We start from the raw sequence: 13,771 nt of genomic DNA, 5'->3' as shown, positions 1-13,771 counted from the left end.
CACCCCACTTGTAAGGATGCTGCAGCTCCAGCTTTGGGGCTTCCCTGCTGTCACCAGTTGCATGGGGTCATTCTTGCCAAGAGGCTCCTGTGAGCCTCAGATTGTGGCCATGGGCTGAGAGGTTGTGCCCAGCAGCCTTGGCAAATAGCCCATATGGTAAACTCATCAAACCCTAAATATCATGGAAGTAAAGAACAGATTTAAGATACAGGAGACCTTTGGGAGCATCAACTCGCAAAGCTATGGCTCAGCACCAATTTTTCATTAACTCCTCAGACACAGAGCACTTTTCTGCAGCTGCTCCACAGAAAGCAAAACACTTACTGGTTCACCTTCCAGAGTGTGCTACTACAGTATAATATGTTTCCATCTGCATGGTCCAAACCTTTCCCAGAGCTCAGGAAACATATTCCGACTTTCTTGTCCACATTTTCTTGGGTTATTTTCTTTCTAACTGACCCTCTTGTCATTTTCTACTGCTCTGCTCTCAGTTCTACAACTTACCTCCTTTTCCTTTTCACGCTAGGAAACGGTGCTTGATCATTTTGTGATCATCTTCCTTCCTACTCTGAAATCCCTAATTTTAACTGCTTTTCTTGTCTTATTCACCCTTTAGGAGCATCCTTGTCCTTACTCTCGGTTTTGACAGGAGATTGCTGGTATGTTGGGAAAACAGTAAGCACTGAATTTATAACCAGACTGAATCTATGTCAATAAGATCTTATTAATCTATGTCTGATATTACATGTGGCAAGGACGCCTGCTTTCACATGGGATCTGTCAGCAGTATCACTGTGTGTTTAGCAAACTTCACAGGGATTAGTTTGTTTGTACTACGCTGCTTAACTCCTGTCCCAGTTTGTATCTAGGAGATTATTAATTCTCTCTTTTCCCATTTTTAGATTAAGCAAGCAATAACTATCTTTTCTGTATAATAAGCAGTGCAGAATACCAAGTAATATTTTTATAATAGAAATGGAAGTGAAACTGTAAATCCAAGCAGAAGTCATTAATGTAAAAATGAACATTGAAGACATAGGTTTTCTTAAAGAGCTGGAGAGTTGAACTTTTCTGAGGGGAAAACAGTGAAATAGTATTGCAAAGCAGGTTTTCTAATATACACTGAAATCTATTCTTAATACTCTCTTCTCCCCATCATCTTCTTTCAGTATTTTGTTTGCTTAGTGAAATAGAAAGATTCACCCCCAAAATCCTCACCCCACCGTTAAATACCAAGGAAGGTCTGAGAGAAAGGACTTCTACTTATTTTCCCTTCTGGCGCAGCAAATGCATATTATTCATACATTAATATAGAATCATAGAATCATAGAATCAATATTCCCAGCTACAGCCTTTTCCAAGTTGATGTACAATGAGGTAGTACTAGAGAGCAAATTGCCCGTTTTGCAGCATTGAGGTGTTTGATTTAATATATTTTAATGTCCTCAGAGATTTAAACTTTATTTGTACTTGTTTGTGTAATCAGTTACAGCCTTACTGTTTCTTTTAGAGCACATTTTTGTAAGTAGAGTGCAGAACTTGGGGAGTGCAGCTCTGGAGGAGTGCTGTAGTGGTTTCCAGGAGTACATTTTTCATAATAGGACTTATTTTCATAACTGTGAAGAAAAAGTGTGGCACAAACCGCTACAGTGTACCTTCTTTAAAAACATTCCTTTTTTTAACTGTCATTTTGGTTTAGAAAAAAGAAAAAAAGCTCTATGGGCTGAAAGTGCTAGTCAAACGCACCGTCAGCCAGACTGATGTGAAGCGGTGCTGACATTTTTTGTTAAAAACAACTTTGTTTAATGAATTTTGAATGTAAAAGAAAAAAAGACCACTATAGGGTGATCAGCGAAATGCTGAATACAGTAAACACCTTTCATGACAAAGAATACAAATACCCTGCAGATCTGCTTTCAATAGCAATTACTAGGCCCCCTGCTTTCAATAGTTAATACCGAGGCCCCTCTCTCACCGAGCCTTAGTGGTAACAATCACAAGCCGATGCTTAAAATGTTGACATGCTAAGCACATTTAGAAAAACCTATGTCTGCATTCCCTATGGATGGTGTAGCATAACTGTCTAACACCTAAAGTGCAGCAATTAAAAATTGAACTAATCAGTTGTAAGTAAGAGGAACAGGGCCTCTCTTAGATATTCCCCTTCTCCTTTGCATGATGTCAGTGAACCTGTAGCTGATCCATATACGTATTTACACCCCAACAGGCTATATGTTTCAATTGGAAAACATTTAGGAAGAATTTCTCTATTAAAAAAAATAAATAAATTGAAAGCTAGAGAGGCATTTGTGTTGTGCTCGTTCATTCCAGCTGCCGGGGTCAGGCATGATCATCATGGCTTGTAAAAAAAGTCTATCAGCAAAGGTCTGGAATGAAACTTTTGGAGAAATGGAGAAAATAAATATGGTAAGTTGGTGCTGGGGGAGAGATATAAAGAGGAGATGCAAAGGACAAATAAAATTAATATGCTGAGGATTTTGAACCTGTATCTAAAGAGAGTGATGGCAAGGATTAGTAGATTTCCGGAACAAAACTCTGTAATTTGATAGTCTGGAAATACCACATCCTCCAATGAAAGCTGACATCCTCCCTCTTCTTTTCTTCCCTTTAGCCTGGTGGGGAGCGGGTCCGCAGCCAGTTTCATGTGCAGGGTTTGGGACATGGCAGAGAAGTTATAGAGCATTTGCTGTGCCAGTTTTGGCCAATTTACAAGGTCAGTTAATCCTGACATGCAAAAGGACAGCATCCATTACATCCTGTCACTGAGTCAGACCAGTGGCTTTCAGTCTACAGTTTGGAGACCTTTCTCCCGGCTCTTTTTCCGTGGGACTCCATGAGAAATTATTCTGGAGTATAAATTGATTTCTATCTGTACTACAAACTGTATGTGATGCCCACTGAATCTTTTTTAGGGATCTGCAGCTGAAAAGGGGCTGAAAAAGCTTTGCAGGAGGCTTTTAAACTTTGCCCAGCACTTAGGTAACTGATGCTGGTTCCTGGAGAGCCAGGAGCTGTTTGTTGCGAGCCGGGGGTTGTGGGCACAAGAAATCTGACAGATTCGGGTCCCTGGATTGCTCTTAGAGCCCTGCTGCAAACAAGCACATGTGTGTTGTATGTGTGGCTGCTTAGGGAGTTAGTGGTGGTGTGTTTGCAGATAAACTTTTGCTTGAGAGATAACGGCAAAGCAAATTAATTGATGTTTCCCTGGCTCTCAGTCCCTGAGCCAGACAATTTTCCTCACTGTAGCCAGCAGGATTTTCAGCTGTTTGCACTCGGTGAAGTGTCTCCAGTTTTCTCGAGAATGAAAAGGGCTCTTGCAAAATTTAGTAGCACATGGATTAAATGGGAAAGAATCACAGTGATGGTAAGAAAAGACATATGATGCTGGTGAGCCTGGTAAGGTGTATGTACAGGGGCTTTAAAAGACTGTAGGAGTATTACACAATTAGTTCAGCCTTACAGTATTCTCTTTGCATATGGCTAGCGATTTTATTTGGAAGGCTTTTAGAATAGAATTTCCCCCTTGTCATCATGCTTAATAGTGGCCAGTTGTCAGCATCTGAGCAGGTTTTCAGAAAACGTTTTGCCCCAGACGAGATGTTCTTGCTTCATTTTTTGTTCTTAATAGTTCCAAGGAACGGGGCGGGGAGCTTGTCTCTATCGCCGGCATTGGTGGTTCAGTGGTAGAATTCTCGCCTGCCACGCGGGAGGCCCGGGTTCGATTCCCGGCCAATGCAGTTGACATTTTTTTTTTTTTTTTCTTTTTCCCGTCTCTTTATTTCTCCTTCCTTTTCCGCTTCCGTCCCGGCCGCCACAACCTCCCTTAACTCCACACCGGCCCCCTCCGCGCTGTCCCGCGGGTGTTCGCGTGTGAGGGGAAGTTCGGCGCGGCCAGGGGCGGTCCCAGCGCGGCGGGGGACAAGATGGAGGTGTAAGGAGCCGGGGGAGTGGGGCGAAGGGACGGGTCGCTCCCGCCTCCCCCCAGCTACCACCTTCCCTGGCCACTCCAGGGCCGGGGTGGGGGTGTGCGGAGACGGGGTATATCCATATGGGCCTGCCCGCAGTGTGTGTGTGGTAAATCTATATGGGCCTGCCTTTGCTGTTGGGGGGTATTTACACAGGCCTGCCTGTGGTGGTGGTAGGGGCACAGCTATATGGGCCTGCCTGTGGTGTGTGTGGGGTAATTCTATACGGGTCTGTGTGCCTGTGGTGTGGGGAATTGTATCTATATGGTCGTGCCTGTGGTACGGGGGTGTATTTCTATATAGGCCTGCCTGCTGTGGTGTAGGGGAGTGCATCTATACCGGCCTGGCTGCAGTGTGTGTGGCTATATCTATATGGGCCTCCCTTGCAATGTATGGGGGCATATTGGGCCTTTAACGCCCCTGTAACCAGCAGCGTGTTCAGGCATTTTGATAAGGAACTGAATTAGGGTTTTTATGTTTGCTTAAAAAGTCTTGCTGAGGCATCTGTTTGGGCAAAACGCATTGCGGCTCAGCCTGAATCATGCTCTCCGTCCCCATCTCCCTGACCCTCATGCTCCATTTCGTTCTGCCCAGGGAGAGGTGAAAGGACACTGTAGAGAGGTTTGGTGCTGGTCTCTTCTCACAGGTAATTAATGACAGAACGAGAGGGAATGGCTTCAAGCTGCAACAGGGTAGGTTTAGACTGAACATTAGGAAAGAATTTTTCACAGAGAGAGTGGTCAGAGACTGGAATAGGCTGCCCAGGGAGGTGGTTGAGTCGCCATCCCTGGATGTGTTTAAGAGACGTTTAGATGTGGTGTTGGGGGATACGGTGTAGGGGAGAACTTTGTAGAGTAGGGTAGATGGTTGGACTCGACGATCCCAAGGGTCTCTTCCAACCTGGATGATTCTATGATTCTATGGTTCTGTGAAATGTGAATTCTCTGCTGTGGCTTCTGGGAGAGAGTGATTTCCACAGGCACCAGGTAGACAGTTAATTGCCTCAAGTAGACAGCTAATTGTAGGAGCTGAATGTGCTGGAGAAAGAGAAAACCCAATGGGTGTGCTCCAGCAATTGCACATACAAGAGAGGAGTCACGGTTTGGGCTATCTGAGTCTGTGGCACTTATACCAGCTGCCCCCCTGGTTGCTGTCCCAGGCAGTAAGTTTTGTTGGTGTCCTACGCTGACAGCATTATGTGTGTTTCTCTCGTTAGCATCACTTGGGCACAAAACAATGGGATTTGACTTATTTTGAAGCTTAGAAACTCATTCTGTGTGGTTAGATACATGTGTGCAGCGCTGGTTCCTAATGAATGGGGGCACGGAGGATGCAAGTTCCATGGGATGTCTATCAGCATCCACTGTTGCAGTTGATGTTATCCATGGATGCTTTGTTGTCATTCAATAGTCTATATTACTACAATTAAATCTTCTATACATAAAACTCAAAAGTAGATAACAAATAAGAAACATCCTTTGAAATATGGGTTTCTATTATGTTAGCCAAAATGCGAGTAGGGGAAATGCAGGGGAATGAGCTGTTCTTGCTGTTGTATCCTGAAAAATGCTGTGAAACATAATACAGGATGAAAGTTGCTGTTGCATGGGAGGAAAGATAGGATTTGCCATCCTGGGAAAGATGCTTTTGGTACCAGTAATAGGATGTCAGTGATGCTGTTCATACATCCACTTGTTTTTTACTGCCTTGAGTAGCCCAACTTGTTTGGTGCTAGCACTTTTAGTACCAGTGAGAAGGTGCATCAGGAATAGAAGACCTGGGGGCTGAAATCCTGAGCTGTGGGTGAATGTCCCTTGCATTGGAATGGAACAGTATAGTCCATTTTGCACTTGAATTGCTGTTGGAGTTTAATCTTCCTAATCTTTTGCCTCCTTCCTTCCTTCTTCATAGAGGGAAGCTCTGAAACTAGGAAAACCTCTCCTAAGTTCTTACTGTGTCAGAAGTATCTGTGACTACACAAAAGAACTATCCAGAAAACACTGGTTTATCCAGAAAACTGTGGTTTAAATGTACATGTTTTAAGCAATAGACTTAAAAACATGAAGTGTCAGTGATATTTTTAGAGGTGTGATGCCATATACTTCGATATTTTTCTATATTATATGCAGAAAATGTTCTCAATAATATTTTGGTTTGGGCAAATTAAAGATTCTAAAAAGAGTTTATACGTTTGATACTAACATGAGATTTCTTTCCTTTTTGTTTAAGTAATAATCTTTTTAAAAATTAAGCATACTGTTTAGTTGATTATTTAAAAATTTACATCAGAATTCACTTAAAATTTCTTGTTTTCTGAATGTGAAATTGATAGTTGATTTATGAGAGTTAGGACTGAAGAAAATTCTATTTCTACTTTATACATTTTGTTCAAGCTGGTCTTGTTTATCAGTTTGGAATTCTGGTACTTCAGCACAACAAAAATTGTTGAAGATTTGAGACTGACTCATTTGCTGTCCATTGTTAGAAGAAAAATAATATTTTTCTGACGATAAAGTGGTTTTGAATTAAAAAATTGTTGTCTTAATTTAACTTCAGATAGATTCCACAGGCTCATTTACACAGTGATGTATTTACTCTATATGACCCTTTCACTTATTTAACACAATAATTCCCTTAATAATTCTTCTGTAGCATTATTATTTCTAACAAAGAATGTCTTTGATCCGTAGGGATTTCTGTAGTGATAGCCTGAATGCAAACATTCTGAAGAATTGCATTTACCTAACAACAAAAGCTATATGGTTTGTAAAACATGAATGAAAGCTAATGCGTGTGTGAGCTCACTTGCTGAAGTTTCACTCTAGTCAGCGAAATGGAAGTTGAAGTTCATCTCAGCGTATTTCAGAGGGTCCTTTTCATTTAAAAACAATGATAGAACCTGTGGAAGTTTGTGGACGCATTTAACTCGTTTGAAAGTGATGAACGTGACAGTTCTATTCAAACTGTTGATGGTGCTTAACAATACATTGTACCTTTTTTCTTTTTCTAAGCTGCTGCACAGACCTGAGAAAGGCCTTTTTTTCCTTTTGTATGGAAACTTTCTGTTGTGTTGGCTACTGACTGCTCAGCAGAATGTGGTGTTTGGGAATATAGGATGTTCTGTGTTAGTTTTTTCTCCCTTTTTTTTAAAATTTAAAAATATAAAATTACAATATCCGGTAGCGATAGAGGCGTGATTAATGTAAATATGAGCTTGAGTCAAAGAGAGTGCATTCAGCCTGCCAGTGGTGGATAATGACTCGTGCTTAATTGGGACAGAATTAAAAGGGAGGTGTTTGGCTGGTGGAAAATGGGAAGCTCTCAGCCTTGCCCTGCTAATAAAGCAGTAGCCACATAAAGAGTCAATAAATAAAGTGGAAATGCAATAAGGTATTTTTACTCAGTACAGTGTGTATAAATATAGTGCCATATCTGTATCTATACACACATGTGTACATTGTACTAAAAATACTAAGGGTATTTTTTTTCTGTAGTCTTGACTAATAAATAAATAGTGTGTGTAACCTGAATGATTCTTCCTTGTCAGTCTTTATTCAAATAAAACTGGAGGCCCTTTTTGGTAAGGAAGAGGTGAGGCAATTTTGGTTTAATTTGTTTAATTGGGTGAGTGAATGAAATAGTATGGCTGAATAAAAAAAAAAAGTGTTATGATTTATGGGGCAAATTGTGCAAAATATACAGTATATTTATGTAATAATTTTGCTAACAACATAGAAAAACTATTTTCCAGAGGTGGCCACAACTTGGTAATTTTAGAATCACCGAAAATAGATTTCATGATGATGATTTTTTTTTTAACTTTATGAAAGTAGTATCTGTTCTTTTAGAGCCTGCGCAACTGAGCGAAGAAAAATTTTAGACAGTTTCATTTGGAACATAAATTAATCGTTTTCCATTTTTTTGTTTTAGAAAAGATGCAAATGCCGCGTTGCTGAGTAACTTTGAGGTAAGTTAATCTGCATTCTGGGTTTAAATCAGCTGTTTAAAGCTTAATCAGTCACTTACATACTTCTTTGGAAGCTGTAAATTGCCAGTGATAATCAGCAAGACCTGTATGTGATTTCCACCTACTCCATTTGATCCGTTATTAAGAAAAAATATTTTTGAAGAAAATCTAGTTCTCTGAAAAATGACTAGTTTTCAATTTTCACTGGTAATGGGTACTGTAGTACAATTTGGTTGATCCCAAATCTATAAAACCAGATATAAATATGTTTTTCAAATAGATGAGGAGAATGTCAGTAACTTTAACTTCAGCCTTATTGTATTTACTCTGTTGCTGTGTGGTCAGTTCGTTGAATCCTCTTGTGTGTGGTGATTTGTTATTTAGAAATTGATTCTCCACATCTTCAAACACTTGTGTATTTGGGCAAGTGCAGGGGATTCACTGCTGCTTTGTCTGACGTACGGTGCATCAGATGCCAAATCGGGAATGTTGACAACTTTGTAACTGGGCAGCAATGTTCAAATATCTTTTTTGAAATTTTTCTTATGAGAAGCCAATATACTGTCACGTGTGTGACACACCAATTGCTGGAGTCTCTTTAATATTGCAAATAAAAATTCTTGTAGAAAAAAAATCAAACATTTTTCGCAGGTGGATGCTGCTAGAATCAATGTTTCCTATTTAACTTTAACCTTGTGATGTGTAGTGCCATCCAAGAACCTGTAACTTAACACCTACTTTTATTAAAGCCAGTGCAAGAAATGCAGTTTTACACCTCTGAATGCTTGGCAGTAATTTTTTTAAACATTTTGAGGTGTTTCCAAAGCAGGTTAGAGGTTATAGTAAGGGTGAGGCAGTTTGCTGATCTGAGATGTGTTACTCAGGACAAACATTCCTAGAAGCCAGCAATGTACCTTGATCTGGTGTCATGGGAAGCTACAGTGCCCTGTCATAACAAATGATAAATATTAGCATGCAAATAATGATTAAAAAATCTTATGTTCTAGTATGGATAAGTTCTGAATTATTTTCCTCTCTCCTGAGCAAAGGTATTTTATAATGAGGTAGAAAGAAACGTCATGTTCTTGTTGGTTTAACTTCAGCCAGGTAATGGAAAGATTTCAGTGCTTTGTTTATGAGTGTAATTTTTTGGAATGGTTTTAATAACTGTTTTATTGCCGAAGCTTAGAAGTTGCACAGCTGCTTCATCCCATTCTGAAATAAATCTTGAAATGTTTTGTCTTGAGCTGCGTGTGCCTGCGAAGAGCAGAGCAACCATCTGCTGACTGTTAGAAGGGCTTTAATGAGGTACTTAGAAAGAACCGTCTTGCCTAAGAAATAGATTATATTATGTCAGCCAAACTAGTATTAAGTGTCTGTTTGTTAAAAACAATGTACTATTGCAGTAAGGAAAATAGTAGATATTTCAAGATTATTGCAAAACGATCTCTGCAGCTATAGGCTTCTGGGGCATGGCTTTTCTGATTCCCCTAAAACAACCCATCTCTTTCTGTTTGCTCCTCTTCTCGGTTGCAGTTTGCCTGGCATAGCTAACATTCTCTTTATTGAGGTAATATTTTGCACAGAAAGTCATGTTTGAAAGGGATATTCAGGGCTGACATGTTGTATGTTCCATGCCTACATTTCTTCTGCGAGTTTGGAGTTGTTATTTTCTTCAAATATTTATTAGATAAAAGCTCCTAGTTTGGGTTTTGGCTTTCAAGTCAGGATTGACAGGTGTTCCTTTTTTGTAGAAGATTCGATGGAAAGTAATTGCAGGATATATAGCCAGCAATGTTCTTACTACTTGTTATCTAGAAGTGTTTGTATTCTTATTTCTATGGACTTGTCAGTTTATAATAGCATTGGAACTGGATCTTTAACAAAGCTAGTTAGAAATTAAGGGATTAAGCAATAAGAAGTGGTCTGTTACTTTGCTGTGGTTATTGGCTCTGGATGTACTGTAAAGCCTGAAGCAAAACATGTGAAGAAGTTTCAACCTAATGTGATTTAATATGGGAATAAAAGAGTAGTTGTGATGCTGTCTCAACACTTTGGTGCACATCTGGCTATAAGGAAAAAAGACACAGTGCTGTTGCAACAGATTTGACAAAGCACAGTTGCAAAAATCAAACCACTTTCCCTGCCCTCAGACTTACCCTCTGAGTCTGGCTCCTCCATCAATATTCACTGCATCATAAATGTGAAGACAACTTTATTACGTTCTTTTCAAGAATGTCTGCTTGTGTGTTACATTGTTTTGATAAAATAGGGAGCTAATTTAATCTTTGTGGTTTAACATATCATAACACCATACTGGTCACTGTAACATTTACTATTATAAATAACTCCACTGGAACTTACAATAGGATCACTAATATCAGGAGCAGCTATAGGTCAAGCATTTATTTACTTGGTTCCTGGCAGTGTGACAGATTTTATTTTTTGCAGATAATATAAAATTGCATCTCTGTGAGACAAGATACATATCCATTTTAATATTATAGGTACATCTGTCATCACAAATCCAGTAGAGCCATAAACTTGTGTGATGTTTTGCTTCAAGCATCACTCATATGTCAATGGGAGCTCTGTGCCAGTACAGCAGGGTATGACCCACCTCTGTTCAGGGCATGAGATAAGATAAACAAGTAGGATAGGGTCTCCCTTGGGGCTCTTGAATAACATTTAACAAGCCCTAAAAATCTGTTTAAAATAGTCACATTTTTTAAGAAACAATGGGCATACTTCTTCATCATTCTGGTGCCAAAATATTTTTCAATTGCTGGTGCGTTCACCAGAGAAGCCATGGTTTTGCTCTCTGGTTGGTAGGATTTTTATGTCGTTCATCTATATTTTCCTGCTGTAATATGTTTAAGTAAAATACTCTCAAATGTTGTAAAACCCTTTATGTTTTTTTTCCCAGGTGTTCCAGTTACTGACTGATCTTAAGCAGCAGCGCAAAGAGAGTGGAAAAAACAAGCAGAGCTCTGGTCAGCAGAATCTGAACACAATCATGTATGAAGTGAGTAGCACTGTGAAATTCCTTTGCAAATTAGCCCAACCTGGAGTAATTCAGATCCTTAGCTCTGTATATTAATAATTTACCCTGTTAAAAATTTACCCTGTTAAAAATTACCCTATCAAATTTACCCTGTTAAAAAACACAGTAAATTTTTTTTTTGGCCTGACAGTCTCTGTGGTCACTTTATTCAGGTTGTAGGATAAACGGCGCTGTCAATGCGTGCAGCTGCTCTTATTAAAATCACAAAAAGGATAAATCATCCCTTGTATTTTAACTGTTTAGTTTTATGGTTTTTTTTCAATTCCAAATATTCTATCCTTTTAAGACCCAGGGCAGAACTTGCCATCATCTGATGAACTAATGATAACCACCTATAATGATTTCAAAGCTGAGGTACAGACGTTTTCTTATTAACAGAATTAAACTAATTATTTCCCACTAAAATAGATATTTAAAAAAAATTTTTTTTTGGTCAAAAGAGTGAGACATAGACAACCTGAATAACAAAATCCCATGTGCAGATAGCAACATCAGTTGGATGCCACATCGGTAATCAATGTTCGATCTGTTGCTAGGATGAAATTTTAAAATCATAATGGAAATATTAACATTTCCAATATCTCAAATTAGCAACTTGGTAACAAACTTGGAGCGTGACCTATTGTGTCCGTGTCAGAGCATTGCGTGAGTAGCAGCAGGACTGGCAGAACGTTGAAAGCACTTTGCCTTGCTTGCATGAGTAATCCCGTTGAGCAGTGGAACTACTCATGTGAATAAGATTTGGCCCAGGCTTTGTTTTTGTTTTAGTTCTGGCTTTGTTTGAAAAGGTACGGAGTTGTAATTCCTGAGCCTCATATTCAATAAAATAGGGGCTTACAAAAAAATCTAATTTAAATCTTCATGGAGACTAACAGTCTCTTCCGGTACCTCTTTGAAATGACTGAGAGAGATCCTGTAAGTATGTTTTCTCAGAACACATCTTAAAGCTTTATTTGCCATGTTATATTGCTGCATCCTCAATAACTATAGGATGCTCGCTTTTGTGAATGGAGTGAAGCTGGTGTAAACTCTAGGTACATTTTCTCTATATGTGACTAAGAAAACCCGAATTTGATCTTGTAGGATTGTTTTTATTCATGCTGAGTGTGTCTTCATAAGCTCTGTGCAGGCTTGTATCCATTGGTACTGAAACAATTAGATGAAACTTACTGGAGCTGCACTTTGCTGCATGTCTGGCATTTAAATTCATCTGAAATTGCTGAAAAAGATTGAACTGCAAAAGAAATTATTCCTATTAAATAATCTTATTACATGGTAAGATGGTGACTTCATGTAGGCATTATTGGTGTATAATAACTCCATTTTATCTGAAAACGTTGGGATGGAACTTGGAGAAGGGAGGGCTGTCTTACATCTTATTGGGCTCTTAAATCTCTCCAGTGAAACTGGTGCTTAAGAACACCAGTGATTCATATTTCATCAACGCTCTTATCTGTTAAGTAGGATGAATTATCCTGTGTTGTTGAAGTCTGTTTTCCTTTACCTAGCATTTTTAAGTGATAGCAGATTTTCATGGAATTACGCTGGAAATACATTTGCATATTTTCTTATTTGCCATACTGATCTTGTAGCTCATTTTTCCCAGTATATGTTATTTTCTGCTCTGTGAATACTGATTCAGCTTTTTTTGGCTTCTGACTTTTCAAATGAAATATTCGGTTTAAAGATTTTCTGAGAAAAAAACCCATAAAATTCTGTATGATACTCTTTGAGTTTCTATTAATATTATAGTTAATCAGTGCATGTAGTATCCTGCCACACGTCTCGGTATTTGCAATCCAGTTAGTGCATCATGAGTCAGTTGTATTGACACTTTTAAGCTTTATGTATAGCTATGCAGTATCAAGTGATGAAGATTTTCTCCCTTAATTCAAAACAAGCATTGACAATATTCCTTTAAATCCTTCAGTTGCTGATGCACACAATGCAGACAATGCAAGGATTTCCTTGACTTTTGATGCTCGTTGTTCGCAACTCGTCATTTTGGGGTCTAATCAAAGTGACATTCAGGAAAATTCTAAGCTACTTCCAGTGAAAAGGCAGCTGTGAACTGGAATTTGTGTGGGTTTTTTTAATCAACTTTTTTTTTTTTTTTAACTTGGGTCAAATTACATTCAGTATTATCTGTCTTTAGGTGTCATGTTTTAAATAAAGAAAACAGATGTAACCTCAGCAAATGTTAGGTGACGTTGGTAGGTGTTAGATGTAAGAAACAGAGCAAAGATAAGTCATCTCAAGTCAGATAAACATTTCTAACACTGCAGTATTCTTGCAGATTTCCATGATGAGCCACCTAACCTGCTTCTATGAAATTTAAGAAAGCATTCCCAAATATGCATATACAGGATAAAAATGACCATAGATTGGAGAGCTTAATGAGTAACTTACGGGTTGGCGATGAGAGTATCGCTGACACATGAAAACTTGGCAGAAGGTAGCCTGGTTTTTAGGGTGAATGGCACTCAGCTTTTCTGAAGCACTACTGCTTTTTGAAAAACAAAACACCCCAAAAAAACGACAACAAAGAAGCACCACAAAAAAAAAAATCCCTAAATCCTGTGTCTTTGTACCTTTCTAAGCTAGCTTTGAATCTGTAAATGTTTATTGGTTTCAAAAGAAAGAGTAAATCTGAGTGATGCTACTCAGCACAACTGTAAGTATGTCTTGATCGCAGCCTTAGCATCAGCTGAGATTATTTCAAACCAAGGAAACAAATGTCTTTCACAAACAGCA

General features: G+C 38.9%; 1 protein-coding gene and 1 non-coding gene across 5 annotated transcripts in view; both read left to right on the top strand.

Annotated features, from left to right (window-relative positions):
• The window catches only part of CRCP (CGRP receptor component), a 40,033-nt gene that overhangs the window by 4,327 nt on the left and 21,935 nt on the right, over positions 1 to 13,771 (top strand). Inside the window, exons 4-6 of one of the 4 annotated variants that reach the window (XM_014953106.1) lie at positions 617 to 659; positions 7,917 to 7,953; positions 10,880 to 10,978. In XM_014953106.1, coding sequence (XP_014808592.1) covers positions 10,970 to 10,978 — 9 coding nt within the window. In that variant the 5' untranslated portion in view covers positions 617 to 659; positions 7,917 to 7,953; positions 10,880 to 10,969. Of the gene's footprint in view, positions 1 to 616; positions 660 to 3,816; positions 3,953 to 4,011; positions 4,096 to 7,916; positions 7,954 to 10,879; positions 10,979 to 13,771 lie in introns of those variants that run through there. The other 3 variants (XM_014953105.1, XM_014953107.1, XM_014953108.1) reach the window with 3 other exon arrangements.
• On the top strand, positions 3,688 to 3,758 carry TRNAG-GCC. Its single transcript has one exon. It is a non-coding gene; the product is annotated as a tRNA-Gly (tRNA).

This window comes from Calidris pugnax, unplaced genomic scaffold (assembly GCF_001431845.1).
Source record: "Calidris pugnax isolate Ruff unplaced genomic scaffold, ASM143184v1 scaffold133, whole genome shotgun sequence".
NCBI lineage: Eukaryota > Metazoa > Chordata > Aves > Charadriiformes > Scolopacidae > Calidris > Calidris pugnax.
This window is presented reverse-complemented; position numbering and strand designations above follow the sequence as displayed.